The sequence below is a fragment of the Triturus cristatus genome, chromosome 6 (assembly GCF_964204655.1).
Source record: "Triturus cristatus chromosome 6, aTriCri1.1, whole genome shotgun sequence".
Lineage (NCBI taxonomy): Eukaryota > Metazoa > Chordata > Amphibia > Caudata > Salamandridae > Triturus > Triturus cristatus.
In genome coordinates this window covers 792,191,199-792,213,525 of record NC_140589.1, presented here as the reverse complement: position 1 = coordinate 792,213,525, position 22,327 = coordinate 792,191,199, and the positions used below count along the sequence as shown (strand labels likewise).

The 22,327-nt window shown below is 41.0% G+C and overlaps 1 protein-coding gene across 1 annotated transcript in view; it reads left to right on the top strand.

The window, feature by feature from the left end:
* The window catches only part of LAMA4 (laminin subunit alpha 4), a 466,993-nt gene that overhangs the window by 158,886 nt on the left and 285,780 nt on the right, over positions 1-22,327 (top strand). Inside the window, exons 7-8 of the mRNA XM_085611379.1 lie at positions 7,247-7,427; positions 20,986-21,081. Of these exons, the coding sequence (XP_085467505.1) occupies positions 7,247-7,427; positions 20,986-21,081 (277 nt within the window). The remainder of the gene's footprint in view (positions 1-7,246; positions 7,428-20,985; positions 21,082-22,327) is intronic.

Sequence of the window (22,327 nt, the reverse complement as noted above, 5' to 3'; positions counted from 1 at the left end):
GGACTATCTGAGCTGTAGTGAAGGTGAGATGAAGGGGAGATCAGTTTAAGATAACATTGGCCAGAACTGAGAAAAGCCTGAGCAAACGTATTACAGAGGAAAGAAACAGTGGCACACAGCCTTCAGCAAGGGTAACAAGATGCTCAAGTAGGAAAAGTACACAGGAAAAAGAAACATGCAAAGTTCAGCAATCAAAGACTCACAATAATATAGACAAGGTTATTTAAGTTACTAAATATAGAACAACCACGGTTAGTGGTAGTAAGACTATTGGGAACAGCAGAAACACATCAACCGTCAAGTAAATTGTGTTTTCATACTTTGTGCCTCATTCACAAAGGTAACCTACACTTTTGAGTAAGTTTACACTTTTGAGTAAGTTTACAACTTTTCAGTATTCACAAACCACACTTTTGTAATAACTTACACTAGTTAGTAACTTACATACACAACTTATACTTTTGTGGTAAGTCCAACACTACACATGGCCAACCACTGGTTCTCCCTCCTATAGAAAATAATGGAGGTAGGGAATTAACTAAAACCCCATAGGAAATATTGTTACATTTAATTGGATAATTTAAAATAGTTAAAAGTATAAAAAGTATAAATGAATGCTAAAACAATATGAAACTAATACATATGTATTATTTAATTATAAAATATTCATTAAGATATTTTTAATTTAAAACACAATGTAACATATTTTATCAAAAAATATGCGGAATGTTAATTAATTCTAAATATCACTTTGAATAATTATTCATGCACATTAAAAATAGATTTATTCTTCAGGTGGAAATTTATTTTTGAATTTAAACTTCAGAAACATATGTGTAATTTAATAAATTTCCATGAAACAAAGTTTTTATTCAAAATTAATTTAAAAGTGCAGTCACATTGTTTCCATCTTATTCTGCATTTAGAGTGAACATATAAAATGAATGTACATTAATATTTAACATAAATATACTTGTTATATTTATTTTTTAATTAAAAACATTTTTCAAATGTTCCCTATACTTTACCAAAGGGAGACAGACTGCAGTCGCAGCAGAGATCAATCTCCATATGGTCAAGTATCTGAAAATTTTGAAAAAAATATTTAGCTCAAAAGAAATATTAAAAATATTTGTATTGTTAAGTATACTACAAAAGTGTAAGTTACATGTGTGAGTTGCTACAAAAGTGTAAGTTACGACAAAAGTACGGTTTGTGAATAGCACTTTATGGTAAGTATTGTAGTGTTACTGTAGTACTAAAAGATTCACTAAAAAGTGTAGTTTGTGAATCAGGCCCATAGCCTTTTTCTAAAAGGTTACTCTCATTACTCTCATGATCTACTGTTAAGCAAATCTATAGAATTCGAATTTTATAATAAATGGTGCGAAGCAGCAGTAAATATGATGCTTATAGCACTGTAACTTCAAGCCCACAGATCTCAGAAGCACAAATGCTGCTCAGAAGTTACAAACTGTAGAAAGCTTGGCAAACAAAACTACCTTCACACATAGAGGGGTGATGACTGAACACATGTGCATTGGGCATCCGTCAAACACGAGGGCAAGCAAACTGCTCTGGACAGGAAAACACGTGTTGAGAAACTTAAATCTGCAAAGAGAATCTTTCCAATATGTCCTGAGCTCTGGGTTATTTTTGCTTGCAGATTTTATATAGCGCGGACTCGACCCAAAAGTATTGGAGCGCTTTACATTAGCACCAGTTACGTTTCCCAAGGACACATTCATGTTTTTTGTTAGGCCCGTGAAGATTAAGTGATTTGCCCAGAATCACAGGATGTGGAGTTGACCTCGAGACTCGAACATTGGTCTCCCAGCTCCAAAGTCGGCAGCTCTAGCCGTGAGACCACATCCTCTCCCATTTGAAAGCAGTTCAGTGAAAGAGAAATGTTGTGTATTAAAGATGGTAGGCAAAACTAATGCTTAATTTGTAAAAACAAAAAAAAAGAAAGTGCAGTATTACTGGCATGGCTGGCGCCTCAGGTCCTTATCAAAACTGAGAGTGCTTGGAAACAGCAGAACCTATGAACAAAGTGCTATAAAACACAAATCAAATTATATATAAAAACTAAAAGTGCCTATCCGTTTCCAAAGAAAACTTACACACACAACAACAGCCCTGTTGCTTGTCGTTTTGGAGTCCCACTGAAGGTTTAGAGGCATGTTGCGACACTTGAAAGTAACTGTGCCAGCCCAAGAAAAGCATCTCCCAAAGAAGTTGAATAATCAAAGATGCACTTTATGTAAAATCCTGTGCATTTATTTCTAACATGGCTTTTCTGTCACTTATTCAATTATCCATCAGACACCATTTAGGCAGCTCTAATACTTTTTACAAGTGCATTCTTCTCGAATTTGCTATTTTACTGTGTATTGATAAGGAGAAAAAACTACTGGTTTCATGTAATTTCCATATTATTTTTACCAACCTGAACAATAAAATACTGGTCATGCCAATAAAAAAACAGCCAGGTGGAAACCCTTTTCTGACATCTTAAGCTGGTTTAGGTCAATGAGACACATTTGCACATTCAATATTGGATGAATGTTTGATCTACTACATAGACAGAAGACCAAGGCCTCCACAGAGTGCAGTTCATGGTCTGGGTGAAAAATGCTAAGTACAGATGCCCTCTTTGTCCCCCTGTCCAGTCGCCCGGCGCACCACATCTCTAACAGGCCCTGCAGAGGTTCCTCAGTTTACTTGTCCTTCACTATCAACACGGTAAAGAGGACCAGGGCTCACCTCCTCTTAGACCCAAACTGGACGATGAGATAATTTGAGGAATATTCTAAGAAATGCAGAAAATCTGAAAATTCATATGCAAAAAAAATGGAATCGGTGAAAACACCTCTGTGACATTTGTCCTTTATCCCAGTGAAGGAATTAATTATTTTTACCCAAATAAAACAATACTTACTGTTCTTTGGCATCTTTGAAAGATCAATACCTTCTGTTCAGCAAGGAGGTCAGTGTTGGTGACTGTTTGTGTGCTGCTGGGCGTCTTATGGAGAGGCTCCTGCGAGATGACCCTGCGAGTCCTGGTGATACTGATGTATCTGACTCTGAGACGACGTCCCCACAAGAGGTGATCTAACCAGGCATAGCACTGTGCAGAGCATCGGGCACTGCTCTGCAGATAGCGTGACGAGACAAAGAGCTTACACGTTATTGTGCAGGAGGATGGTGGGCTGTCCTGCTGGAAGGCTCAGATTCTGATCTTACAGCACCAAGCCATAGACTGCAGATGAGCACTGCAGGCCACAAGCAGTTATTAGCTGTGAACCCAAGGTCTGCATTCTGTCATGTCAAAGTCAGTGCCAGACACTCAGAGTTGGCAACATCATAGGCATGGGCAGTCTCTAGGATATTTGAATCATTGGGGGAAACTGGGGGCAGGCAGTCGGCACCAGTACTACACCTATGATTAATGCAAGCCAAGAAAATATCACCAAGCCAACATGTGTGTCTGTACTGCTGCCCCAGGCCAGCTGAGACACAGAGCTGCACAGCATCAGTATTAGACTTGATGGGACTGTCCTAAAGGATAGGACAGACAGACAAGGACCACTTTTTTTTTATACTTGGAACCAGGAAATTTGGGCCTGTGCCCCACTGGCCCTTTTAGCAAGTATCACTGACCCCACCAATAAGGGTTTGTGGAGCCGTCCTGCAACCACCAACTCACATTAAGTACTGGTCAACAGATAAAGTAAAAGGAAAAAGCGGCCTTAAGCATCTTCCAAAATATTTTAGAGACATTGGCATTACAACAGGATGGATTAGGCACAGAGTAGGAACTCCTTAACAGGAGGCATTATCAAAAAGCCCAGTGGTAGCAATCTGCAGGTACAAGAAAGGCAGGACATAGCGGTCGCAGACATAGGAGTAGTAAGCATAGCAATGGACAGCCCAGAAAACAGGAAGAAATATGTCAGGATCAACCACCACAAGCTGCAAATGATTCAATTGAGTTTATAACTGAGCTTTTCTTACACAAAATGTAATAGTTATGCCAATCAGCCACAAAATGTAGTGGGAATCTATGAGTAAACAATGCTGGTCATGGCAAAAGGTCTAAAGGATAACCAAATGCATGGTTTCTCAACACTTTAAAGGATAATTGTTTAAGGGTGCTCCAAATGACGGAGTTCTTAACTAAGAAACTCAAAAATCTAAAGAAAGGAGGTGGAATCACAAATTCCAGAATAAAATTATTTCCTCTGTGGGTGTGTGGTACCTCTAAATTCTTACACTCCAAGAAATACAATAAAAGCATGCCCACAGACTGGCGTATCAGTGACAGTGTTATATTTCAATTTCATGAGGACATATCTCCCAAGATAATGTTCAAATCAACATAACAAAAGTACAGTTAAATAAGATAGGGTAGATTCAATAAGTGAGTTTTAGGGTGGAATTAAAAAATTATAAATATTTATTACAAGAAATTAAAAGGTGCTATAGAGAATTTGCAAAGTGCAGATGCATAAAGCCATTGCCATGAATGCTCCTAGTAAAAGGACAATACAGAATAATAAGTAAAATCAAAAACAGCCCTAAATAAGCAGCAAAATCAATAATAAATCGAACAGCATCCCTAGTAGCATGGGAAAGTTCTCAAAGAGTTCTGCCTCAGCCCCAAATTTGAGGGTTTATATAAGAAATTGTCTCATGGCACAGAATGGAAAGTGTAGGCGAAAGAAACCTTGATCAATGTAACATTACTGAGCTCATGCTAGAGAGTCTTCTTTGAGAACAATGCCATTTGGAAATGAACAAACATGACATGTGTAGCAAAAATAATAGACACTGTACAGGAACAGTGAGACATTAATTTTGAACATGTTGGCATCAAGGTCTTACATAAGCCAAGAATATACGTTTTAACAGGTCACAGCAAAATCGTTACCAAGGAAATAGGATCATATAAGTGCACACATGTAAATTTAAATATAGACTACTATTTTACATGTTAAACTCACAAAAAACGTTGACACCAGTTTTTTGTTCAAAAAAGGCTTCTTTATGAGGTGAGGGGTCACTTGTAGGTAAAGAATTGGTAACATAACATCCTCCGGTTTAAGAGCATAATAGAAGGTTTAATAGAAGATCACCTGCACTCTTTCTTGTACTCTAAGACACATATCCCAAAAGGCCTCTGAATCCTGGACACCAAAACTCTAAGCCATATTCTTCAATGTTCTCTTTGTTATTAGTCCCCCTCAGATCCTGGAGTACAGAGTACCTGCCCCTTTTTCAAGTCTAAAGGAGCTATTAGTAGAAGGATTTGAAGGCTTTCCTGAATCTATCTTGGCTCTGTATTTTTTTTTGATTTTGAGGGAAATAGTTTAAAATTTTTGGGGGAAAGGTAAAGAGTGCTTTTTCCTTTAGATGCCTTCCTGTTGAATATAGGCAGTGAGATGTTGACCTCTTGTTGAGGCTGTAGCTGAGACATGCTTTAGAACTTAGAAGGTGTTATAAATTTAAACTTAGCCATGAAGCAAGCAGTGTATGACATTTGCTGTAAATTATATTACAGTTGAATTTCATGGGGTTTCTTGTAAAAATGATGGCAACGATATTTTGGTTGATGGTGATAATGAATGAAAGATTTTAGGCACAGGGAGAAGAAGGCAGATTGTGTTGAGAACTGTATGACTGACCTTTCTCGTAGAGGAAGACGGCCAGAATTATGGAAAGCTCGATAAACAATGCGCATGGATTTGAACAGAATTCAAGCAAGATGGGTAGCCAGTGCAATTTGGACAAGAGATAAGAAACATGAGGGTCTATGGGAGAGGGTGACTGAGCCTTATGTTCTCCCAGTTTTTCACTTTTAGACTCAAGTGTTTTTTTTTATTGTTCTGAGCTTTGAGACCAGTTTACCCGACCACAGTCAGGCCTCAGTGAACCCCACTGTTTCACTGAGGTTATCCTGACTTGAAGATACATGTGGATATCTAAATGACAGCAATGTCAGGAATACACTTCTTTTTCACCGGGTTGGCAATGGGATGTGTCTGATGACAAAAACTGGCACTGAATATGGTAGTTGTTTGAGAACATGCATTACCCTGCAAGCCCCTCCCCGTCCGCTGTTCTGAAACCTCAGTGGGAAGCTAAGAGTATGTGGAGGACAGAAGTTGGTGGTCTATGGCCTAGGAAGATGATATGCCACGGTTTGCTGCTACATCTGAACTAAACAACGCCACTGTAAAATGTGGCCCTAAAAATATTGGTTCTTGACAGCTACAAAGTATTCACTTAAACAGGATATATAATGTGGGTCGAGTTCCCAAATGACAAAACTCACTTTTGTAGTTTTTCAGATACAGGGGATGTCTATTTTTCTTTTTTATCCTGCCAATGTGAATTGATGGGTAATTATACCATCAGGACTGGTAATAAAACCCCAATCCCAGTATCCTGTGGGGTTGGTTTGGCAGTAACTATCTGCTGCTTTAAAGCTACAAAGAGAAAGTATGAACCTTTAAAAACCTTTCAAACACCTAATAGACATCAAAGAAAGAGCAAGGAACATTTTAATCGAGATACCAGGGATTTATACGGTTTTGTCCCTTAATGTACTTCAATATGAAATGCATTGTGATGTATTTTTGTAGACGATGTATGTGCAATATTTTTATGTTAAGTTGATATTGAAATAAATGGATGGATACAAATAAAGACGTTTGTGCTACTAAATTATTTTAATGCAACGTGGTAGGTGAATTTCACCAATGACCACCATTGGTGTAGAGCATCAAGAACGTCTCATGGTGGACACAATGTAGGCGGAATATGCATTTACAGTGATTTACCTCTGGGCATCTCCTCTGACTAATGCAGGCCCCCAAAAACCATAGGATTCAGAATAAGGAGCATTTTATGTGACATGGAGAGAGGAAGTGATAAAGCAGCTAATGGAATATTGTACTGTGGATGAACTCCCACAACACTAGCCAGCAATTCACAAAGATAGGCCAAGGGTGCCTTGAAATAGCCCAAGCTCCCATTTCAGTAGATTTGAATGAGACCACAGTGTAGCCTCTCCAGAAGTGCTGACAGATATTGTAATCAACATGATCAGTGAAAAGAGAATTTATAAGCTTGTATTTTTCAATCAGAGTTGAATACAGTTCATACTAGTTGCTGAGTTTAATTTAGATAATCGATATACCTTTAAGCATCAATACTAATACTGCATCTTTTTTTCCTCCAGGTTGGTTATTTTGGGTATGACAAGTGTACAGGTTGCCAAAAGTGTACATGTGGGTCTGCTTCCCAGGATAACATTTGTGATCCAATAACTCAACGATGTCGCTGCCGGCCTGGAGCTGGTGGTGTTTACTGCGAGCGATGTCAGTCTGGGTTTTGGAATTATGGGCCCTCAGGATGCCAGAGTAAGTTACAGTATTAGGTCTCAGCTACAAACAGTCTTAGCTGTCTGTAGGCAGAGCAATTGTTTCCAGTAAATAACATATACTTACAATGGGCATTGGATTATCCCTATGCTCAAAAATTGATAGTATTGTTGTCTTTCTCAGTTGTCTCCTCCTGAGTCAATGACTTATCGTCCACTTCTTGTGATTATCCCACCCAGAATTATTGTTATGATTGGATGAGTTTTATTGTTCCACTGAATTCTAAAGGTCATTTTTTGAATTTAAGTTCAACACACCATTGGAGAGAATGGGTTTTATTGTTCTCTATGCGTTTTCTTCTTTCTTCCCTGTGCACACTTTTTCATTTCTCCTCCCCCGTTCCCCGTCCCACCCCCATTTTATTTTATTTTGCTAGGCACCGGTTGCTGCTTGGCCCCGCACATAGTTTTTTGTGCTTTGCATGCACTTTATTTACCCTTTTTTCCATTTTAAGTTACTGTTCTAACATGGCAACTTACCATGTTATGATAGAAAATAACAAATGGCAGCTTGCGCCATAATGTATGCGCATGCACATGTTATGGCGAATGGGTGTGCACTTGTCACAAAACACAGGTAATGACAAATGGCCATATGCATCATAAAGCACATCAGCATCCACTTTGGAATTGGTATTCCTTAATAGAAACTGGAAGAAATTGGATTTTTGTTAAAGGGGGGTGAGAACCCATTTCAAATAATAATCACAATCCTTGTCAGCGTGAATCACTAAAGCCACTAAATAAATGTGTGTTTAACCGTCTGGTAAGTTGGCACAAAGCAGAGACAATATGTAAAGTATTTAACAGTGGCTCTTAAATTCATGTTTCAATTATGCAAGACCTACCTCTCCCATAGGATAACCTTGGAGTAACCTTACTGCATTTAATAAGCTGTAATTTCCAAATGGGATCAGGTGACAAGTTCATGTTTGGTGTCTTTGGAATTGTGATGAAAAATCCTCTCTCATAGTAAGGTCAGATTTTAGATTACAGTTTGGAAAACTTGTAGTAAGCTGACATTTTCCTGCCTTAGCCATTAACGGCCTCTAGCCTGCCTTTGGGTCACATGACTGGGTGTGGCTGATGGTTGGGCTTTGTATATTCCTCCTAGACAGCCACACACAATAAATAGTTAGGTGTGCCTGGATGGGCCATCATTGGCAGGTTGAGAGGGCGGAGCAGGACACAGCCCTACTTACCCTTGGTTAGGATGTGTCCAGCCTCCACATAAAGGACTGCATACCTCCTGTAGTTAGTCTGCAGCAAGGACAGGGAAGGCAAGAAGGCAATGGACTTCAAAAGGAAACATCTTGAAACTTTTCCCACATCAAAGGCAGAAATGGGCATAAAAGTTGGACCTCAGACACCAACTCTTCCTTACACTTCTGGAAATGTGGAAGACTGTGCCAGGAAGAAGGACTATTGTGCTGCTGAAAGAACTGTCACTTTACTGGACTGCTGCTCTGAAGAACTGCTGCCTGCTGTACTGACCTGCCACCCTCTTGCTTGGTGCAAATTGAATCAAAATCAGGTTTCATAACCTCCTTAATGCAAAAAGAGCAGCTCAATATAAATACTTTGATACCAGCTCTTGGAAGAATTCACAAAAAATAGTTGCTAGTTTGATCTTACCCTATTTATTGGAGAACAATATATTGGAACCATGGCAGATTGGTTTCTGGATGGAGAGTGGCAAGGAGACAGCTATGTTCATAGTGGTGAATGAGCTGAGATCCATAACTGACAATGGGGATCATGTTTGATCTATCTGCAGTGACATCATTGGTCATACACCTTCATGTGGCCTCAAGGTACAGGTATCTCTGGGTCAGTGACAGACCAGTTCTCACCCTTCCTGAGGAAATCACCTTAGCATCTTTGCAGTCCACTATCCTTTCCAGAGCCAGTAGAGCTCCATGAGGGTCATATCTGTCCCCTAAGCTTCTTAATATTTATGTAAGACCTATAACTCTACTTATTAAGCTTCTAGCTAGCATCTAGCTTGTGGTGCAAGTGGAGCACTCTGTTCCAGGTTCAGCCACTAACCTGATGAACAGTCTTGTTGCCAACCAAAAGTGTATGAGTATGAATCTAATGAAACTGAATGACAAAGAGACAGAGTTCCCTTCAAATGGAAATGAGAAACATCATTGGCCATCCGAATTAAGGTCTCTTATGGGTGTACCTGTTCAAAGGACTGTCTTTTGCAGCTCACAATAATTCAGTATATTTTGCTTTTGTCTGCACAATACATCTTCTTTACTAGGTTCTTTCATTCTTACCTTCCACAGATAATCTGTGGATGGGCACAGTTTCCATTCTGTCATACATTAAATATTTACATGTTCTTTGTTTGGGTCTTTGATGACACCTCATCATAATTAAAGAGAATACAATTTTTAGCTGCTCAGAGAATAGTCCAGATAGGAAAATTTGATCGGTTTTTCAGATACTCATACTGCCCTCCATTAGCTATCTGTATGGCAGGCAATCTGTTCCAAGGTCTTCTGAGCGAGGCGCAGTGTCTTTATGAACCTGAGCACTCTGGCTTGAAAGGTTACTTTACTGTATTATCATCCTTGTCAGTCTTTATGTTTTTGTGCTACAACTCCACAGATTGAGGATGGGAGGTCGGTCAGTAGTTCTTTTAGGGCCAAACTGTGGAACTTTCTCCCTTGTCATGTGTACACTCTTCATCAATTTGTGTGCTCTAAGAAGGCTCTTAAAACCCAAATTGTCTGTTGAATGTTTTAAAGATTCTTTTTTTCTTTTAACCTGGATGTGTAGATTTTTATCATTGTCTTGTTCTTAGTGCCGAGGTGCCCTACGGTGAAAGTTGCTCTCAACTAATAGTCAATCAATCATCAAAACACCATTGACAAATCTATCTTCTTAGCCCATGCTCTGACAAGATTAACTTAACCTTTTGCTTGAAAGGCTACATTTATTTTCCAATCCTCCTCAATCTATAATGTAAAGCAATTGAATAATACTCAAAATCCTAGCTTGCATACTTCACTGTAATAGAGTTTCATAAACTTTCTAATGTTACTTGATCAAAGAGGATTTCATCAAACACTGCTGGGGTTTTCATATTGAACAAACTGTTTTAAATCATCCCTGGGACGTGCATCCAGTGTTGCAACAATAGTCCCCACAGCCCCTGCAGCCCCCGTGGTCCGGGGGGGCAAGAGCTCCAGAAGGCACCCCTCAGACACTGTGCATGGGTGGCAGCTGTATTCTCCTGACTGAGTCAGGAGCGTGGGGGGCCCCCTCCATGTACTTTGCAAGGAGGTCCCCTCAAGTTTCATTACATCACTGGGTGCATCCCCTATCACATTTGTCAACAGAAAAAATATGTGTCTACAATAAACTATTTGCTCCACAAGCCAGATTCTCGGTTCTGTTTATGTTGTGTAGGTTAACAATCTTTATAACACAAAGTGATAGATATTGCACCTTTCTTTTCATATTCTATTATCCCTCCCCAATGAAATCAATAGAACACTTAGGGCCTCATTACGAGTTTTGCCAGATGACAAGTATTTTTGTGGTTTGGCAGGTGGGCAGTGTAGCGGGGTCACGGCGGTGAAGTTTAAAGGCTCATAGTGAACCTTAAACTGCACCGCCGCTGGACCACGAGTGCTCGTTCCTGCACAGGAAGGAATGCACCATATAGTGCATTCCTTCCCATGCAGGAACTGGGGCTGCAAAACTACAGGGGGGCACCCCAGCCTGTAGGACCCCTTTCTTTCCTCTCCGCCAGCAGGTTCATGGAGGAAGAACCTCCATACGACTGGCGGTGAGGAAAGATGTAATATGCTTGGTGGTGCCTCAGGGCACCACCAAGTATATTGCAGCCCTCAGACCGCCGTGCCACAGCCAGGGATCTCTGATCCCTGGTGGTTACTGCTGTGCAATGGCAGTGCGACTGCTATAGTTCTAATCTGGTGGTCAGACTGCCGGTGCAGCGGTGGCCGGACCACCACTGCTGCACCACTGTGAGTTTGGCAGTCCCCGGACCACCAAACTCATAAAAAGCCCCTAAGCATTTTGATATTTAACCTAAATGGATGGAATGAGTTCAGGGAATAAACCAATATACTTGCTTTGAAAGTTTTCTTCCAATTCTCCTCCTCTTTAAGAGGATCTACTGGTGAGCATTTTCCAAATTAAAAATATTACAGATAAAATATTTTGAAACAGAAGGATTGAAATTCTTACTGTAGGTATTCTAATTGTTCTTCTGCCATTTTTTCTCAGGCATTCCTGTGGGGCTGACGATCATGCCCCAAGAGCTCCCGAGAGATAGGATTAACTTATCATGTCAAAAGTCTAGATTTTCAAAATTATTGTTCACCAGATGGCTTCAGAAATCATTGTTGGGGTGTCCTAAAGCCATCTGTAATGAGAATTGGACTGCCATTTTGGTCAGATTTCTTCGAGAAGGAGGGAAGCCCAACTCTCAATAAAAATAATAAGTAAGAAAGAAGGCTAAAAAGGATGGGAGCTAAATGTTACCTCTGATCCAGGACTAGAAAAATATTTTGTCAATGTATGTAGACCTTTTTACCATAGGGGGCTATGTCTGGGAGCACTTGGATAGACACTAGACTGTCGACAACAAGTCAATGTGACAAAAGCAATTGAGTCCTTCTTAGCTGATAATTAAGGTAAGAATGACCTGGTGATTCAGAGATCCTGGATTGCTATAATGGAGCAAGCAAGATCTGCATTCCAACAAAGTTAGTAAACTAGTGCCTTTTTAGAGAAATAGTTTCATTGATAAATCATGGACTCTTCGATGATAGCTTTGGCACAAAAATGGCAGGCTCTCTTCAGAGAAATAGATTAAATTACGTAAGTAGTACCAAAACATTTTTAAAGTTTAGAAATCAAGCAGCAAAATTGCCAGCCTGATTTATTACAAATAAGAAAATATAATCAATAAAACGAGACCAAAATGCAAAATTTTGACTAAGGGACTCAAGAGTCAAATTTTCGCAGAAAATATGAAAAATGCCCAAAAACAATTAATGGGAACGGTAAAGTTGATGTCATTGTTTGGGCATTGGGACTGGAGGTAAGTATTGCACCAAAATGAAAACTATTTACCAACAAACCTTTCTGACTCAAACACGATGGAAAAACAGCGGCAGTCACCTTACATGCTGCTAGATTCCAGTGTTCCCAAATTTCAAGGAATTCTTCTGTTAAGAACCATCTCATGAATTTCAGGGGAAACAGGCTTCTCTACCCTCTTCTTCAGGGCCACAGGGAAAAAGTGCAGCTCCAGCATTTAAAGGACAGTCAATATCTTCCTCTTCGTCATGCCTAAAGATCCCAAACTGGTAGGGACAGCTTCCAGGATACTCCGGCACAGAAAACTAAACCACTCTCTTGAACCAGATCTACAACACAAGTCCCAATTTGCACAAGTCTATTGCTTCTTCTCTAAAGATGTTATAAGAAACCAAGAAGTATATGAAGCCATCTCACACAAGGCACAAACGAATACTAGTTTAGAAAGAGACTAATTAATTATTTGGGCATGTAATCAAAGCAAAGGGATTATAGGCATAGGAACGTTGCAAAAAGTGACGTTCCTGTGGCGATAGGGGCTTGTAAATATGCCCCTAAAACTCCATGCATTTTCCATAGACTTTTTGGGAACGCAATAGCATGAAAACCGCTGAACGAATGTGACATGAAGCTAGATCTTGTTCCAGAAACCGTGATTTTTGTGATTTGGTGTAAATCCGTTCAGTAGTTTTTGAGAGATTAAGGAACAAAAATATTTGTAAATCTATATAATTGGGTTTGAGGGACTCTGTGAGCACAACTTAAAAAAGTCGATATTCTGATCGACCAAGGGGGCTTTTTTCTGTTGGGCCATCTCACTCCTGCAGTAGTGAGGATCCCACTGTAGTGAGCGCTCTGATTTGCTGGCTGCAACATGAACAAAAATATTGCTACGGCCATTACAGGATTCTGGGATCTAGTTCTCATCCTGAAAAGGTTTTTAAAAAAGACATTAGCAGGCAGGATAGGGCACCCTTGTGGTGGAGTCTCAGAGGGACAGCACAATGGTGGATACCATTCCTTTGTAAGTTAAAATGACCTATTGGATGGACCAGGGTCCAGGGGTCAAACATATATATTAATTTGGGGAGGGGGCATCCATGGGGCTCCCTCCCCTAGCCTCTAACGACCCAGGAATCCCATCCCTGGGACCGATGCATATATTGAAAGGTCCTGGGAACCCTATAGTCCAAACCAATGCATATAATAAAGGGGAGAGGGCATGTGGCCCCAGTTACAGAGCCTCTAAATTCCCCAGGGTCCCCATCCCCTGGGGTCAACACATATATTGAAAGGGGAGGAGGGCTCATCGCTCTGTCCCTGAGCCTCCTAAGGACCCCATGTAGTAGGCCAATATTTTTAAAAAGGGTAGGGGGCATGCAGACCTCTCCCTGAGCCTTCAAATGTCCCTGGACCCCATCCCACGGCGCCGGCTCAATAACAGTGTCCCAAGAAGCCCATATCTGGGACACCGTTTCCCTGCCCACGAGAGCACAGGCAGGGAACTCGTGTGTGCTCCAAGCCGTCGAATGGGAGCAGACATTTGTTTCTTTGCTCACGCTTTTGGCCCATAAAAGAAACCAGCTCTGGTCATGTGGTCCCCAGGGCCTGTAAAGACTCAGGGACTCACCCCCTCTCCCCTTAAAAATAGACTAGGCCCTGGGTGATGGGGTCCATAAATGCTCAGCGATGGGGGGTCACATGCCCTGCTCCCCAATATTTATATATATTTTTTAAAGATATGCTGGCTCCCACTGGCACCTGTGATGGGTGCTGGTAGAGGAGTCAGTGGGAGGTGCGTGGGCACTGGAGCAGTGGCGTAAAACAGGCCCCCCAGCCCCCACAGTGCGGTGGGCCCCAACTCCAGGGCCCCCCCTCAGCACTGCACTTTGGCCGTAGAGCTCCAGATTGAGTCCGGAGGGGTGCCCTCAACGTACCCTGCAAGGGATCCCACTCAAGTTTCATTACGCGACTGCCCTGGGACTCCCCCCATGGCTCAAAGCCAAAAATTTGTATGTGGGCACCGGGTCACCCAAAATATATATTAAAAATGAATAATAAAATAGCAGCAGGAGCTGCTCATTTATTATTCACTGTCCTTGCAAGGAGTGCCCCATAATACCCTATGACATTTGAATATAACATATTTGTGTGCTTGTGGTGTCCCTAGGAGAGAGGCACCACCAAGCATTGTTTTAATGTTGGCAGGGGCTGCTAGGAGTGCAGCAGCCCCACAGCAATTAAAAAAAAACTGCAAGTCTCCATAGGCCATGCACAGCGGGGGTTGACTGCCTGCAAAGTGTTGGACGCAGGGCTTGGCCATGTACGACGGAGGTTGTCTGCCCACAGGAAGTTGGATGCAATGCCATGCCCTATGGCCAAACCTAAGTAGAAGGCCGTGAGCAGGGTGAGGTTGGCTTTACATATGGTAATAAAATATCACTTTATGTTAAAAAGCCCTTCACTGAAAAACTTTTTTGGCCTTTACATTTTCCCACTTTGGAGAGCCAGCGCTCCCATGCAAAGGCATGAGTGTTTTTGTAATTTATTTTTTTCTCCATAGGGAGAAATGCCTATCACTACACCCCTTTAGGAAGGTGGGTGCTCTGTTCCCCTTAACACTCTTGAACAGGATGTATTCTGCCCCTGACTGGAGTGGATATCTAACCATTACGAGGGTGGGTTTGGAAAGGAGTTTGTGAATGGCCACAAACTCAAGTTTGCTTGTGTGCACGTACTTTCAAGGTTATCCATGCTTTGAAATGCCCACTCTACATCCCTTGCATGGGCTTAGTCTTAAATAATATTACATAGTCCTGGGATAATATTAAACAAGTGTAAAAGGATTTACGACTGCAAGGTCACTTGTTGTGTATTTCTTGAACTCGTAAATCCACCCATTAATACTCACTAATCTGCTTTCCTAACAAGCAGATCTGTGAATCTGGCTGTAGGCGCCGAATACTATGCAAACTCTAAATCAATAATGGCATAGAAATTATAGGATTGATTAAAGTAGACATTGAAAGGCAGAATTTGCTGCGCTTCCTACAAGAAAGCAACAAGCAAGCAATTTAACACTCACTAAAAATAAGTAGCATTCTAAAAGGATTATATCTGTTTCACATATAGTAATTTGCTAAATTCCTTATCCCCTAGCATGAACCACGATGTGGAATGATTACAGTTTCTAAGTGGTTAAATGTTTTAAATTAATACAATAATATTTTTATAGTCAGTCACTAACTTTGTAGTTCCTCGAAGCACATTCAGCTGGAATCCAGACTCATTAGTGCAAACTTGACCTAAAAATAGCATAGCATGAGGCTTGGATACAAACACAGTCTAGGCTTCCTGTCTCTTCTCGGTTCTCACACAAGCTGAAATGTCAATGTTTTTTGGCGGTACAAGCTTTTATATATGAGGACCACATTACCTTTCATCGGTCTTCTTTATCCCAGTCCAATCTTACGGAACTTTGCTTCCTGAAGTCAGTTACTTCCATAAACTTTTATAAGAGAAGAAACACTTGAAGAGCATGGTTCACACTACCATTATGTGCTCTATCACCATCACTTCCTTTTTTTGTCATCAGTGACCGACAAGCAGATATTATGACAATACAATGTATGAATATAACTTTATTTTACTGCTTATTTTCTGTATTACATACTGTAAATATCTATTTTGTGGCTTAGCAGTCAAACATTGTAGCATATCACGATCTCCCCCATGCCCTGTTCTATGTTGAGCAGGGATGTGGCAATTATGGTTGGGATATTTTGGGCTGGTGATTGCCCAGCCTAAGCAGCTGTTTGTTCCTTTTTCCTTTCTGTCTTTTGTTACTTAGCCCAGCTATAGCAGGCTGCAATGTGCTGCATAATTAAGGTTTCTTTGGAGATCTCAGTGAGAAGGGAGGCTGTATTACAGAAACTGAAAGGTCGCTTTCATTTCCCTGATATGAGGTATGGTTGCTTGGCAACCTACATAAACGGCAATATGGAAAACAGAAAGCGCACACAGAAGATGCAACTTTTAGTGCCTGACTTGGTTTAAGAATCTGAAACTGTGCTTGTCATGAGGACGACCCACTACTTACTATACCTAAAAGGGATTTTCCATTCATGATTGATGAAGCAGTGGCCAGGGCTCTGTAAAGAGGTTCAGACTCCTGCTAAACAGCCTAAAGTGGGGGGTTTGGACTAAGATATGATGCTGAACCCTTTACCAAAAGGAAAACATACTAAATGACAACAACGTATGTGGGTATTGTGTCACGTTTGAAATATTCTGGGATTTAATGGGCCTGAAGGTAATAATGGAATCATGTTCATCAATAACAAACAGACACTACTGATACTTTACCTTTTCATAAAGCTATCAGGGCCATGATGATGAAGAATGGAAGGATGTAGGAAGATTGTTCTGACTTTTCATGCATGATAGCAAAAAAATATCCATTAGGTAGATTTGCAGATGATTTTTCTTCCATCCCCAAAAGTAAACACCATTTGCAAATATGGAAAGACAGTTAACAGTCATTTCTAAATACACTACACCCCAAGGCCCAGGAGACCAGAGGGTGGAATCAAGTTTAAAACGGTTTTATACTGCATGGATTTTTTTCTGTTCATGATGGTACTTATACAAAGTTATGTAGCACAAACGCTTTTAAAGAATATTGATATGTTATGACACATGAAGTGGACACTGCATTGCCTTATTGGCCTCACTGGAGCTGACAACAATTTAAGATAAATTACAGTAGGAAGCTTCAACTGCAGGAGCATCCATTGTTTCTACAAGACTTTTGCGGCTAAACTCCTGGAAAGTGGAAGGACAGCAAAAAATATAAATTTCCAATCTTCATTTTCATCTCAAAAAATATTTGGTCCCGATCTCCATGAGATGTTTAAAAAGCCAATGGAAGAGAAGACGTTGGAAACACTTTGTTCATTCATTTGTAAATTCTCTCTTCTCAACATGTTACAACGAACAACATCAGCTGCAACAATCACAACAGCCCTTTTTTGGGAGGAGCCATGGTTCAGGGACCCTAACAAATGAAAAGCTACACCAGGCCAGAAACTACAAGTGCTCAATTTCCTTTAAGCTTTGCCAATTCTGAGGAATGCTGGCATGTTGGGGTGAACAAGTGACTATGGAAAGCTCCAAAATAGAGTTTGACAGTTTTTCTCCTGCACATATTTGTCAAACTCCAATGCCGAACTTTCAAGAAAAGACATGAGCCTTTTCGAGAAGATGTCAGTATCGTCTACGGAAGAATGCAATTTACTCAGTTCAAGGAAAGAGCAAGGGAAAGGCTGTTATTCATTCATCTTTTTAGCCTTGAAATATTAAGTTCAATATAGACCGATTATTGACCTAGAGTATGTGAACAACTTTGCGCATACAGACCATTTTAGAAAGTTTCTCTACAAACAAGAATCCTTTTTGTCAACAAGGGTGACTTCATAGTATCAATCAGCAATACATCATTCCACATTCAGTGCCATCCAAAATCAAGGAAATCTTTAAAGGTACTTTCACCAATTATAGCATCAAGTATTTTCCATGTTCCTTACCTGGATGATTGACTGATTTCTTTCTAGTTTGAAGGCCTCAAAATACAACCATATTGTCAGAATTGCTTTTGGAGTATGGGTTCCTGTTAGCTATGGAAAAAAGGATCTTCAACCTCACCAAGAACTACAATGCTTAGGGGCCCAGTTCCAAACACTCAAATTAATTGTGGCCCTTCTAGTAGACACAGCAAAGGTAACTCAGATTCTACTGTCAGCTGTACTGAAATTCAAGAAGCATTTGATTGCCAGGGTTTGGGTAAGAATCCAGGCCTTCACAGCACCCATCAGCAAAAGTCCAGTTTCATGGTCCCCTCCAGCTCACCCTTTTGGTTTGAAAACCTCTGTCTCATTGGATCCAAAAAAACAAGATTACAAATCTATGACTTCAGTATTTTTACCAGGAGATAAAAAACAAATAGTTATGGAGAAGGGATAGCTCTGAATCCCTTACCCCTGTAGTGATTACATTGGATACCAGTCACCTGGGTAAAAGCAGCTTTTTACAGAACTAATCAATTCAGGCGTGTTGGTTTCCAGAACATGCCAAACAATCCTCCAACTGGATGCATCTGAATGCGATTCTGAAGGCTGTTTTACAGTTTGCTCTCCTAAACACAAAATGAGTAGTTCTATAGTTCTGCTGAAATCCGACAGCCAGGTAGCACAAGTGTATATAAATCATCAAAGGGGTGCTCATTATCCACACATTATCCTTGCCTGGTGGCTAGAGCTAAGGCAAAATGTTCTTGGGCAGAAATTCACCTTCTCTCTCTATCAACGTCTTACATTCCAGGAAGTGACAACATATGAGCCAACTCACTCAGTTTGAATTTTCAATCCTCACATTTGTTGAGACTTCATCCTTGAGCATTCCAGTTCATATGCCAGAAGTGGGGTTAGCCCAGGTAAGGAACGGTTTGCGTGCAGGAAGGATGCTGTTTTACCACTGGACTGCTCGCTGGTCTGTGAAGATCAGGAATGGGGAGTGGATGCCCTTTTTTATTCCTTACCCCAGGGTTTTCTACATACATTTTCCACAATTCGCCTCCGTCTTGATGTTTGTAGAACATTATTGATTTACTTACAAAACACAGGGCCTCATTACAATTTCGGACTGCCGAACCCGTGGTGGCTGTGCTGCCACTGCCGCACCAGCAGTCCGACTGACGTATTCTGAGTTTGATGGTCGGTCCACCACAGGACTTCTGCAACCACCAGGGATCCATGATCCAGCAGCATTATTGCAAAGGTCAGAGGTCGCAATACACTGTGAATGCTAATGCGGTGCCACCAAGCATATTCCAAGTTGCCTCACTGTGACCCTATCCACGGCGGTGAGCCCGCTATGGAAAGGGTGGTGGTGAGGCAACTCAGGGGGGCCGTTATAGGGCCCCTGCCGCCTTTGTGCATGGGGGTGCATGCAGGGGTGCACGCCCCCCTGCATGTTTGCACTCCCAGTTCCTGCACAGGAAAAAATGCTCGACATGTGCCTTTCTCCCTGTGGAGGAATGAGCTACATCACTCCCAAGGCACTGCCTTTCTATGGCTCTCCTTTGAGCCTTAGAAAGGCACTGCCGTGGGACCGCTGCAGCAGGACTACCAGCCAGGAGTAAACTCGTAATCCGGCAGACGGTCTGACTACAGGTTTGGTGGTCTTGCGGCGGGGCGCTGGCATGATCAGGCATGATATTAAAAACCTACAGTCTTTTTTTGTAGCTTTTAGTCCAGGAGAGAAAGATAAGAAAGCCTCTGCTTCTACAGTTGGTAAGTGGCTTAAAATGACAACAATTAGAAAAGCTTATTATTCTTGAGGAATTTCATTTCCTTTAAGTGTACCAGTATGTTCAGCCAGGCGTATGGCTGCAAAAGTTATGTACAGATGAAACCTGGTTGTCCCAGAACACTTTGGGTTGTCATTATTGTTTAGCTAGTGATGCAGTAGAAAAGGTTCTCTTGGTGCTAGTCTTTTGCAAAACAGTTGTCCTGAATGTACTATAATTTGTTTATTGAATATATTAGTGGCTGGCAATATATATGTGGTCTGTTCTCTTATTATGAGATGTATAAAAAGAGGTCATTTTGGCTTCCTACATTCTCAATAAGTTAAGACTGCGACGAGAAAGATAGACAAGAAGGTAATGACCTGATAATCTTCATTCTTCATTATTCCGAGTCAAGGATTTCCTTGTCCTAATCCTCATATTACTTTTGCCACCTTCTCATGCAATATACATGAGATTAACAGGTTTAAATGAGGGCAGATGATGGTAATGCGGAATAGTAATAGAGGACAGAACAATTGTATGAATCATGCTATTTGAATCTCGAGGGAGCAAGCCTTACGAAGGCATTTCCAAAGGTAGGCTGCACAAAGTCAGAAATGTACTCCCGTAGGGTCTCAACTATGTTTTGAGTAAACTTCTGTCATTTTGAGGATTCCAAAGAATCTCAGATGTACTAACGCAAAATGTAAATTTTGATTTTTCTTCTCCACCAAGATATGATTTTGCCTGGTGGTGAACCACCTTCACCTTCAGGTTAGGACATTTAGGGGTGTTGGCTTCCTTTTCATATCCTGAAAAGTCACTTATTCTTGCCTTTCACATGAATACATTTGCTTACGTTGGTGAAACATCTGGCTGATTCTCTGCCTTCAAAGAGCAATTCATGATTCAGGATTTGCAATTTAATGGTTGTATATAGAACTACAATGTTGCTTCAGAGCCTTGGTATGGCAAATGTATTTACTTAGGTCCTCAAAGGGTGAATTGGCCAGTAAATCTTTAAGGATGTAGATGCAGCTTCAGTATACAATTATTATTTATTTTTATCCTGCCCTTCTTCAACTCACTGGCTTTGTCTCTGTAGGATGTGACTGTGATGGGGGGCCTTGTGACCGTCAAACAGGAGAATGCCTGGCAGAAGACCCCGAAGCTCCTGGCAGCACCTCCTGCTCGCTCTTCGGTAAGTATTCTTTACCAGCATTTCTTTAGCATAAACCTATATGTGGTCAGAGTATGATGTGGGAAGTCAGTTCTCTACATTAATTCTTCAAAGTATTTTCCTTTTTACTGCAGAGACGTCTTTCTTTTTTGTGCTGTCACATTTTTAAAATCCAATTCCGTGCTCATTTGTATAACACTTTATAATCCATCTGCTACTGTAAATGGAAAGTTCTTCATACATTTTCTAAAATTCATTTAATGAGTCAGGTTGCATAAATCTACAGGTGAGCTCTTCCAAAGACCCTCAGCTTAATAAAAAATACTTTGCTCTACATTTGAAATACTTAATGGTAGGAACAGCAGTTCTTGACGTCAAATGCCAGAAAAAATGCAATTTCAGATATGAAGGACTGTTGCCAAGCACTCCCAGATATGTAGTAGAAAAAACTTGAACACAAAGTAAGCTTTCAGAGTTAGTCAATGGAATGCTTCAGGCACAGCCTTGTGACATTACTCACAATACCACTATGACAGCAACTTGATGTGAAGCACCTACAATGCTTGTACAAAGTATTGTGAAAAATGAGCATACTTTGCAGTACTCAACTTGTGACACAGTCACCATCATGACCACTGTGGTCAATTAAGTTTAAATCAAACCAGGCCTAATGTTTCTGAGTAACTTCAAATAGTATGAGGTACACCGCACAAAACATTAACCTATCATGGATTGGCCACTCCTAAAGGCTTTTTTTAGCTTGGAGGCAGGAGAATTTATGTGCTGTTAGTGGAAAACTATAGATCTTTAACAGTATCGCTTTTGTGGGGTTTGCATAGAGTACGACGGAGTAAGACACGTCTTCAGTGACCTTATATCTGCGCAAATTGACCCTCATCCAAACCTGGATTTCACTGTAGATTGGCTGGAAATTACCAATGTCTACAGAGAGAACATCAGAAAGCTTGAAAATAGTATGTCGACGGCAAATGTATGACGGCAAGCACAGACTCCAGAGTTTGGATGTCCTGACGACAGCCAGGGGCGTAACAAAGGCCCCCGCAGACCTCACAGTGCGGGGGGCCCGAGCTCCAGGGGGCCCCTAACTCCTGTTCAGTATTGCTACCAGCCAAGGGTCCTGGCAAGGGTGGACCCGGCCTGGGTGGACAATGAGAGACCCTGCAACTTGTGGTACCTGCTGAGACACAGTGCTTGTGTGGTCTCTTGTGGGAAAAAAGGGACAAACGGGAAACTTGAAGGGGAAAAG